Below are 9681 nucleotides of genomic sequence, written 5' to 3'. Positions count from 1 at the left end.
GCATTAATTATATTTCAGCTAGGTTTGAGGAATAAGAAAACACCACCCTATTTTACTAATTGTACTGTAGAAAATCGTCAGTGTACAATTTTAAACTTTACGATATTTTTCTCTAGTTTTCTTCAGGCGAGGTCCTTTGGTCTAAAGACCCGCCTTGCTAACTGGGAGTTGTAGTTTATATATGTAAATACGATAAATATGCATTTGTATTGAAGTATGACCGGTTTATGTGGATTCCATTTTCAATACACGGTCAAATATTTATTTTTATGAATCTTCTTTGAAAGAATCCTTGTGTTTCATGAAAATATGTCATGATAATCAAGCGGCTACAACATTGGTTCCGCCCTGTGTTTCTCCGTACTGTTTTGGAGTTACACCAAGATGTCCATGCTGCTGACATTTGTAGACCAGTGACCGCAGGGATGGAAATTTGTCATTCATGACATTAGCGCGTCGGTATTGACATAAATGTAGCACTTTATAAGACATAGGTTTGGGGAGTTTTAATCTAAACTATGGCTCGGGTTGTGAAAATGTTCCGTACTCTGCGGAATCACTGGAAGAAGTCCACAGTAGCTGTGTGTCTGCTGTCATACGGAGGCCACTGGCTGTACGGAAAGCACTGGTAGGCACCTCTGGTTCTGATTACAGGTTGAACACAGTGTTGTTCATGTTTTTAACATTTATTCATTGTGTCTCACCAGTGACAATGTTCTGCGGAGGGAGGCCTGTACCGCTGCCAGGGTAAGACATCACTTATAATCAGGGATGGAAAATAACCTATTATACTATACTGACGTTACTGCATTATGGAGGAGCGTTTTATGTACTTGTGCCTTTCTAAAGAGCTTTTTACTATCAGTGCTTTTCATTTTACTTCGGTATTTTCTTAAAAAGGGTATTTCACTCCGATACATTTTACATAGCAGCTGTTACTGAGTAAATAAAGTGCTAAAGCCTCCAACTCTCCTTTACCTACATGACAGCTGATTGGATGATGCACAAACTGACTGAATTTGTCTAATTGCTAGTCCAAATATTGAATTTAACTTAATATAAGCTATATTGACCTGACAGGTCCAAATACAAATCAGGTTTCAAGATATTTCATGCCAAAATTTCCCCTTACTGCATGGATACAAGTATTACATCTTTTTTGAAAAGCTTATTTTTCTTGCTGCTTTTGTTTGTATTTTCACTGTTACCCTACATTAATTTCTTAATTTTGCTTGTAATAATAAGCCTCTCTGCACCAGCAGACATGACTTGAGTATGTATGGACCGTCTACAAAGTGCAGCAAGAGTATTCAATACCTTCACCCTGGATGGGTGCAAAATCAGCCCACACATTAATGCTGCTGGTTTTATAAGTTTGGGAAAGTGTGCTTAAATTTGGGAGGCATGATACAAAATGCATGGATAGACTCCAGCTGCTTCTCTCTCTCTCTCTCTCTCTCTCTCTCTCTCTCTCTCTCTCTCTCTCTCTCTCTCTCTCTCTCTCTCTCTCTCTCTCTCTCTCTCCCTCCCTCCATCCCTCGCTCCAACACGGTCTCAGCAGATATTCGTCTAACATGAGTCTGGTTCTGCTCTAAGTTTTCAAACATGTGAAACCTCTTCTTCATCTCTGTGTCTGATTCTGTCATCTCAGGAATTTGGGCGGCAACTGATTCAACCACAGGAGAGGCTGAGGAAAGCAACAGTGATCTTAAACCCTGCAGCTTGCAGCGGGTACGAACACACGCATATTGTTTACTGTTTCAGCCTCAGATGCCAGTTTCATTAGAATATGCACAACCTGTGAAGTTGTGTTTATTGTCATTCATTCATATACCAGGCAAAGAGTTAAATGAAATATCTGTTCTCTAATGCAAAAGAAGAAGTGCACATAACAAAAAAGTGGTCTCTTGTTTCTCAGGAAAGCCAACAACCTGTTTGAAAAGAATGCTGCTCCCATTTTACACCTGGCAGGTGTGGAGATTACAATAGTAAAGGTACGCTGAAATTATGGAATCCATGAATATTATAAAATCTTGCATGAAAAATCCCCTTTGTGTGGCTTCATGAAGTGTTTACCTTTTTCCTCCACAGACAGATTATGAAGGCCAGGCCAAAAAGCTGATGGAGTTCATGGAGCAGACAGACATGCTGATCGTGGCCGGAGGGGACGGCACGCTGCAGGAGGTCGTCACAGGTTTACTGCGAAGGCCAGATCAGGTGAGCATCACACAAGCTTTCATTTTGATCTCTGACCTGGCTTAGCTTTATGTCTTATAGAAGAACAGATGTATTTAAACTTTTCTTTACTCATTGACTGACGGGTGTTTGATGACTACAGGACACATTCAGCAGCACTCCCATTGGGTTCATTCCTCTCGGCGAACACAATTCTCTGAGTCCAAGTCTACATCATCTCAGTGATAACAAGGTCAAGTAAGTATCTCAGCAGCAGAACACGTCCCCTGATTATCTTTATATTGGATGTTTTTCATTTATTTAATACTTTTGGAACATTTTTTCAGAGACATTGTGTCAGCAACACTGTCCATCCTGCAGGGAGAAACTGTCCCTCTGGACGTGCTTCAGATCAAAGTGAGACACTCCTCTTTACTCTACAAAGCTGTTACCTTCTTTATTTCTTGAAGATAGATACCTGCCCACATCAGCGTTTGTTTTCAGATTAACGAAACATCATTCAAGAAAATAGTTTTGAAATAATGTCAAATTGTTGAACATATGTGTCTTATTCAAATGAAGTGATAAGATTACATTATTATGAAGGATGATAACTTTATTTGTGCGAGGAAGATTTCTTCTGACAGCACAAATGTGTGTTTGTCCATGTTCTCCAGGGCGAGACGGAGCAGCCAGTCTTCGCTCTGATGGGTCTACGCTGGGGTGCTTTTAGAGATGTTGCTGCAACAATCAGCAAGTAAGATGAAACATTTGGTTTCCAAGATGAGTCCTGTTGAATCATATCAGTAAATCAATGAGTAATCAAACATTTCTCTCCACAGATATTGGTACCTTGGGCCAATGAAGACCGAAGCAGCACACTGGTTTAGTACTCTACGGGTAAGGCTTTATACTTTTTGTCCCGGTGTGCTTTGGTCAGAGTTTAATATAGAGACAGTGGGAGCCTTTCATAACAATATCTGGTATTCTTATGCCTTGTACAAAGAGAGCACAGTTTACCAAAGTCAAATTCCTTGTGTGTTAAAGCATACCTGGCCAATAAAGCAGATTCTGATCCTGATATTGGTATTAAGCCATGTCAGCTACTACCAAGGAGGATAATCCGATATAAGAACACTATGTTTCTGCTGAGTATCTCTTGTGTGTCACCTGTTTTAAAGAAGAAAGATAAAAATAGATTAGTCTCAAAGAATATTCTTTGCCAGGTTTCTCCAACATTACAGTTCAAAATAAGAGTAACACAACAGAATGAAGTGGTGTGCCAATAGACCAATAAATCATTGACATGTCATGACATTTATCAGTCATTGCAGAAAGGCTGGCTTGTGATATTGTAAACATCATCATACCGTATACTGAGTTGCCCTGCAAATCCCACACCTCATCATTTATGTCAGATATTACAGGATTATTTCTTCCATAAAAGTTAACTCACATGCCGTATCTTACAAAATACAGCTCTGGCAAAAATTAAGAGACCACTGCAAAATTAACAGTTGCTCTGATTTTACTATTTATAGGTATGTGTCTGAGTAAAATGAACATTTTTGTTTTATTCTATAAACTACTGACAACATTTCTCCCAAATTCTAAATAAAAATATTGTCATTTAGAGCATTTATTTGCAGAAAATGACAGATGGTCAAAATAACAAAAAAGATGCAGTGTTTTCAGACGTCAAATAATGCAAAGAAAACAAGTTCATATTCATTTTTAAACAACACAATACTAATGTTTTAACTTAGGAAGAGCTCAGAAATCAATATTTGGTGGAATAACCCTGATTTTTAATCACAGCTTTCATGCGTCTTAGCATGCTCTCCTGGCGCAAAAATTCAAGCAGCTCAGCTTTGTTTGATGGTTTATGACCATCCATCTTCCTCTTGATCACATTCCAGAGGTTTTCAATGGGGTTCAGGTCTGGAGATTGGGCCGGCCATGACAGGGTCTTGATCTGGTGGTCCTTCATCCACACCTTGATTGACCTAGCTGTGTGGCATGGAGCATTGTCCTGCTGGAAAAACCAATCCTCAGAGTTGGGGAACATTTTCAGAGCAGAAGGAAGCAAGTTTTCTTCCAGGATAACCTTGTACGTGGCTTGATTCAGACGGCCTTCGCAAAGACGCATCTGCCCGATTCTAGCCTTGCTGAAGCACCCCCAGATCATCACCGATCCGCCACCAAATTTCACAGTGGGTGCGAGACACTGTGGCTTGTAGGCCTCTCCAGGTCTCCGTCTAACCATTAGACGACCAGGTGTTGGGCAAAGCTGAAAATTGGACTCATCAGAGAAGATGACCTTACTCCAGTCCTCTATGGTCCAATCCTTATGGTCTTTTGCAAACCCCAGCCTGGCTCTCCTCTGCTTCTCATTGATGAAGGGCTTTTTTCTTGCTTTACACGACTCGAGCCCTGCCCCTTGGAGCCTGTTTCGAACCGTTTTTGCCGTGCACTTCACCCCAGCTGCCATTTGCCATTCTTTTTGTAGGTCACTTGATGTCATCCTACGGTTGTTGAGTGACATTCGAATGAGTTGACGGTCATCCCGGTCAGTGGAGAGTCGTTTTCGCCCTCTGCCGGTCTGTAGCTTTGTTGTCCCCAATGTCTGCTGCTTGACCTTGTTCTTATGAACAGCCGTCTTAGAAATTTTAAGGATGGAAGCAACCTGACGCTCACTGTATCTCTCTGCCAGTAAAGCCAGAATTGAACCCTTCTTTTCCTCAGTCAAAACTTTTCTTTTCAACTCTTTTGGCATGGTAAATAGCTATTTTTTGATTCCAATTACTTTAGAGGTTTTTCTAGCACTGTTTTTGCCATCCAGCTGGTCCTATTGCAAGAGACTAGTGATGACCTCAGCAGTGGTTTTTATACTTTTCCTCGTTAAATAAGATTTGTTTCAGGTGATCACCTAATCAGTACCTCATTAAGTAGAATGAGGTGTGCTTGTGTTGGAATTCAACATACACTGGAATAGAATGGCTGTCATACATGTAGAGATGTTGATTTCAGAAAAATGTGCAGTGGTCTCTTAATTTTTTCCAGAGCTGTATATGTGATTACTTTGTTTGTTGTTTGTTTGTTTGTTTGTATGTTTACATCCAAAAGTGCATACCATACAGTGGGCTAAAACATGAGCTTACACACTTGTAAACATTCAGTTAATGTGACATTAAAGATTAAAATCAATGTATCATTCTACCTTAAGAAGCTGCCCATCTGAAGTCCACTCACCAAAGTGCTGCTGTAACTTTTGGTATCATGAAAGAGAAATACTTTTAATTTGAAATATGATTTAAATTGTATTTACATTTTAATGCAGTCTGCAGACTGATGTTCATTGTTTTGAAATCTCTTGTGTCCAGGCTTTCTGGGTACAAAATTTTCAGCGGTCGTCTTTTTAAAACACATCCCTGATTCAGTGGAACAAATCTGTTGAGATAGAGGTTACATTAAATGATTCAAAGACTTACTGTAAAAATGTTCACTTTGATTGGGTCAAGATTGAAGCAGACATCATGGGGTTATCGTTAGTTATCTATAATCCTTATAGTTTCATCTCTGATTCAGTGCCTGGTCTCTGTTTTAATCTTACACTGTGTTGATATCTATCAGGAGTGGCCTCTGGCCCGGAAAGTCTCCGTGACCTACACAGCTCCCAGCCTCAGGCCTCCAGATCTGCCCCCTCAGAAACCCACCAGACCCCACCTGCTGCACCGCATCATCCGCAGACTAAAAAACTACTGGAACCCACCCGTTGAAGGTAAACTGTGTGTTTGAGTGTTGATATATGGATCACAGCATGGAAACTACACACCAGATCCTGACAGTGAAATGTTGTTGTTTGGTTTGTGTTTCCGCTCAGAGCCTCCAAAGGTGGAAGAGCCAGTGGAGTGGAAGGAGCAGCAGCTGTCGACGCTGGAGCTGTTCGTTCAAACGCACAACAAAAACCCAGTGCAGAGGGTCAGTCCAAAAATGATTAGGATCATTGATTATTGATCTTCAGAGGAGACACGTTCGTCTTACAGTAGATCATTGAAAGAGAAAACTAGATAAACAGAGGGTTCACATTTACTCAATCCACATCCATGTTCTTCTAAATGATGAGCACTTGATATCTGATCTAATCTGATGTTCACCGTGTCTGTCTGTCTTTTTATTTGATTTCTGCAGCGGCTCGATGATTCCCTGATGATCTCTGCTGAACCAGACGACTTCACAGTGCGCGAGTTCATCACTGTCGGGTTAGTAGCATACATGTTTTTAATAGTCTGCTGCAAACAGAGAATGATGCCACAGTTATATTGATCAGGGATGTTCCAAAGCGACATATTTCCAAATCCTTTAAGCAGAAATTGAAACTCTGACTAACCAACCCGTGTAAAGGTCAGAAAACAGCAGAAATTCAGCACACAGCTAAACATGGGGTGACAGAATCTGCAGGTGAGTGAGTCTAACATGAGCAGAGCTAGCACCACCAGCCTTCAGTCCTCCTTGCAGGTTAACGTCCTCATGCCTGTGCTGGTTACTCATAGGTCCAGTGGTTATACACTAGTTTAACCAAACACAGCCTACATACAACTTTATCTCCATGTTGTAGATCAAGATACTGACAAAATGCACCCTGCTATGGGATGCCATCTATCATAAGGATCGGCAATTAATGGAAACTAAATCACAACCAACATTCAGAACCTCTCACTGACATAACCTTGGCCATGCTGGTTCCTTCTTTTTTATTATTCTGTTGACAGTATGAAGATGGTTATGAGCAGCACAGGAAGGATAATGTTAGGACATGTAAGGGCTAAAATGTGAGGTGATAATGGTGGTTCTGAGGTTGAACTCAACCTGATGTTTTTGAATAGACAGCGATGAGCCATGATAGCTGTTTGAGATATTTACAGGCTCTGATGCACTTTAAAATACGACATTACAGCCAACAGCTCCGCTAAAATAGTCTGATTTGTTTTCTATCAGCGCTTTGTTTCTGTGTCTTCGTAAAAACTTCTGTAATCACCTTTGATGAGGTCTTAAACTCTGAAGCTGTATCCACATTTAAAAACCCTATGTTTTTTTTTTACTTGTGTAGTCAGAATGTCGTCGCTCTTTTCTTTGCATGGTTGTGTATTTTGTAACGGAGTATTCAGAAGCAGCACACCGTTTCTCTCACTCACATGCAGATGCGAGTATGCATTGTCATTGTCATAGTCGTGGTCCGTGTCCATCACTGAAGCTTTCTTCTGTTCATACGAGTCCATTATTAGCAAAGCTGTAGATCTCCTCTTTGTTGCATGGACTTGGCTGCCTGACATCATTTGTCACTGAAAATAATCACAGTCTGATTGATCAAGTTTAAGTTTCCTTTCTTGTAAATGCTTTGAACAAAAAATCCAGTGATTTTATACAACGCTGCATCAACCATACTGAACATACGCTCCGTGTTTGTAGCCTTCCACCCTAGAAATTCTGTGGTGTTGAAATACCGCTGAAACCGAAGTTTGTAAATGTATCAAATGGTATCAACAGGATCCATGAGCGCGTTTTATGAGCTTGTGTTTTAAAGAAGAGATCAACATTTGACATTACCTGAAATTGGATACTAAATTACATGGATTATATATCATTGTGCGTTTGTATTTTCCTGCTTTTCTGTCTGATGCCATCACATCCCTGATAAATAGTTCAGTTATTGTAAAATCACAAAGATGAGACATACACTTATTCATTAGAAAAACATCCCAGCTTTAATATTTGAGGTTATTTACAGCACAAACCCCGTCAGTGATCTGAGAGGGCAAAAAACAAAATGATCATTCATTAATCGAGCATCTGCTTTAGGCTGCAGAAACACACATACACACCCATTCAAAAAAGAAAATCTTTGCACCATAAATAAACATGTTTACAGCCTGGATCAAAAAACGGCTTCAGTCTGAAGAGCTAATTTCTCTATCGGCACACACTGTACGGGGGGGTGAAGATATTAAGATTATGAGTTTTGACTGACTTGACTAACAGGCGGGAACACATAGCTGTAAGTGAGGAGCCTCAAAGTCCGCCTCTTTACCTCACACTAGCTCGACAGAAGTTATGTTGAGTTCAGCCTTTGCAGTATGGCTCACGCTGACGATTGTTTTCAAAACAGTGCTTCAGAAACAGAGAGGTGACGTCACGGATACTACGTCCATTATTTATACAGTCTATGATTCTAGCATTATGGTCGTAGCCATTAACCAGAGCTACAGCTCCTACTAGTGGTGGGGGGATGCGTTACAGCTTGGACACAACATGCGACCGACATTTCAGAAAATAATATGAACATGTATATGTATAATAAAACTATAAATAATCTGCTCGGCTGATAAGTGAGGGAGATGACAATTGATCCTTTGGTTGACTAAATGTGAATCATTAACATTGGTTATATAGGAAATCCTTTTAATGTAAATGGAAAAATGTTTTCTGTTGCAGAAATAAAAAAGAAGAGGACCCAACAGTTTTCACTAAAAACTCCACCAAACTGGAAGTCAGTGCATGTCAGCTGCAGCTCCCAGAGGTGAGACTCCTTTCATGCACCTTCGTCCTTTCTAACCGTGTCACTTCAGAAGAAATCAAAACTGTTTTTGCACAGCACCAGAATCACTGTGTTTACTTTCTGAAGCTCACATCACTTTCTCTCTCGACATTTAACGTTCTGCCCGACCTTGCAGGGTGCCGGAGGTTTTTACAACATCGACAACGAGGAGTATGAGGCCATGCCTGTAGAGGTAAGGCTGTTGCCAAGGAAACTACGATTCTTCATCAGTGCAGAGCGGAGAGAGCAGCTCCTCTCTCAGACTCAGTGATGAGAAAAACATCAGACCCAAAACCCAGACGAGAACAGAAGAACAAACACTGATTTGAAGAGAAAGAAAAGGACCAGATGGCATGAGAGTCAGACGTGGATTTCTGGTTTTGAGCAGTTTTAAATCCAGAACTTGTGATTTAAATAGATGTTGTTTTCTACACATAAAATTTACAGAAAATATAAGTTAAAAATATTTTAAAGAATCATGAGGAGGATTATATTACAAGCTGTTGAATATGAAAGGACCAAGGCTTTGTTTCCAGGTGCAGGTTGTCTTACAACAGACTTTATGTTTACTGAATGGTTTACTGTCACTACATCTGAACGTGGTCAATAAAAATGGCTTTCCAATCACAGTGTATTTTTACTCTCATAATTCCTCATAGAAGCATTTAGCAGATACCTGCTTTGGGTGAGGTATAGAAGTTTGTCGCATACATGCAGATGAGGATGCAAAATACAAGTTTTGGACACGTATTCACAGCAGAAGGAGAAAGGATTGTAAATCAACAGTGTTTTAAAGTTTGTAATAATCATTTTATTGTCTTGTGTTGCTACATCAGTGAGGATCTTTAAGCTACTGGGGCTCATAAGAGTTTTGGGAGGTGATGGAGGTATTATAGATGGCTGACTGAGGA

At 40.2% G+C, this 9681-nt stretch overlaps 1 protein-coding gene and 1 long non-coding RNA gene across 2 annotated transcripts; one reads left to right on the top strand and one right to left on the bottom strand.

Annotated features, from left to right (window-relative positions):
* The first annotated feature begins 238 nt into the window (after nucleotides 1–238).
* Nucleotides 239–9399, top strand: agk (acylglycerol kinase). The gene is made up of 14 exons (XM_034686701.1): nucleotides 239–628; nucleotides 708–747; nucleotides 1652–1731; nucleotides 1919–1994; nucleotides 2092–2217; nucleotides 2339–2433; nucleotides 2523–2592; nucleotides 2853–2932; nucleotides 3018–3075; nucleotides 5809–5956; nucleotides 6059–6156; nucleotides 6367–6437; nucleotides 8668–8752; nucleotides 8907–9399. Exons 1-14 carry the CDS (start codon nucleotides 519–521, stop codon nucleotides 9039–9041), a joined length of 1272 nt encoding a protein of 423 aa, XP_034542592.1. The 5' UTR covers nucleotides 239–518; the 3' UTR covers nucleotides 9042–9399.
* LOC117815055 lies at nucleotides 2726–5020 on the bottom strand. Its single transcript, XR_004631685.1, has 3 exons — nucleotides 4982–5020; nucleotides 3228–3345; nucleotides 2726–2965 (listed from the first exon to the last, which is right to left on the bottom strand). It is a non-coding gene; the product is annotated as an uncharacterized LOC117815055 (long non-coding RNA).
* Nucleotides 9400–9681: the final 282 nt, after the last annotated feature.

This window comes from Notolabrus celidotus, chromosome 6, assembly GCF_009762535.1.
Source record: "Notolabrus celidotus isolate fNotCel1 chromosome 6, fNotCel1.pri, whole genome shotgun sequence".
NCBI lineage: Eukaryota > Metazoa > Chordata > Actinopteri > Labriformes > Labridae > Notolabrus > Notolabrus celidotus.
Note: the sequence above shows the minus strand (reverse complement) of the source record. Positions and strands in the feature narration are given on the sequence as shown.